At 54.5% G+C, this 541-nt stretch overlaps 1 protein-coding gene across 1 annotated transcript; it reads right to left on the bottom strand.

Moving 5' to 3' along the window:
• Positions 1-39: 39 nt before the first annotated feature.
• On the bottom strand, positions 40-489 carry PPTG_20160 (hypothetical protein; the record flags this gene model as incomplete). The annotated part of the gene is made up of 1 exon (XM_008918913.1): positions 40-489. A coding segment is annotated over one exon (450 nt), but the record flags the coding sequence as incomplete, so codon positions are not given.
• Positions 490-541: the final 52 nt, after the last annotated feature.

Here is a 541-nt window from a genome sequence, read left to right as displayed (position 1 = left end):
CATTCGTACAAGTACTTTGACACTGGTACGATTGCGCACCTCCACGAAAGCAGCGTTAGGTTTGCAGGAATGACTTAAGAACCGTGTAGTAAAGCGGCAGGCCTTCGCCTCCACGTACACGTACTTCTTGTTTGCCGACTTTGTGTTGTATAACATTGTGTAACCGCTGTTGTACTTTAACGCCCCGGCAGGCTGTCCGTCGACCAACGCGTCGTACTCACTGAGGACACCGGCGTACTCGCCGACAACGTCGCCCACGTCCAAGTCGGTAGTGGTGAAGACACCTAGGCCCACTCGCCCAGTGTCGTACAGTTTCAGCGTCTCGAGAGATCTTGGGGCGTTACTACAAACGGCCCCCAGGATGCAGGTGTCTGGCGTACAGAACACGGCTGAATACGCATTCGAGCACGTGTACAGAAAGCAGTCGCCTATGCAGGAGCAAACGCCAAAGTCACCAACGTCCTTGAAGGTGATTCCACTGGGATTCATGCACTCCTGAATCTTAGTAACCTCGGGGGGCCAGGGCACTTCGGCAGGTAGC

This window comes from Phytophthora parasitica (genome assembly GCF_000247585.1).
Source record: "Phytophthora parasitica INRA-310 unplaced genomic scaffold supercont2.371, whole genome shotgun sequence".
NCBI classification, from domain to species: Eukaryota; Oomycota; class Peronosporomycetes; order Peronosporales; family Peronosporaceae; genus Phytophthora; species Phytophthora nicotianae.
This window is presented reverse-complemented; position numbering and strand designations above follow the sequence as displayed.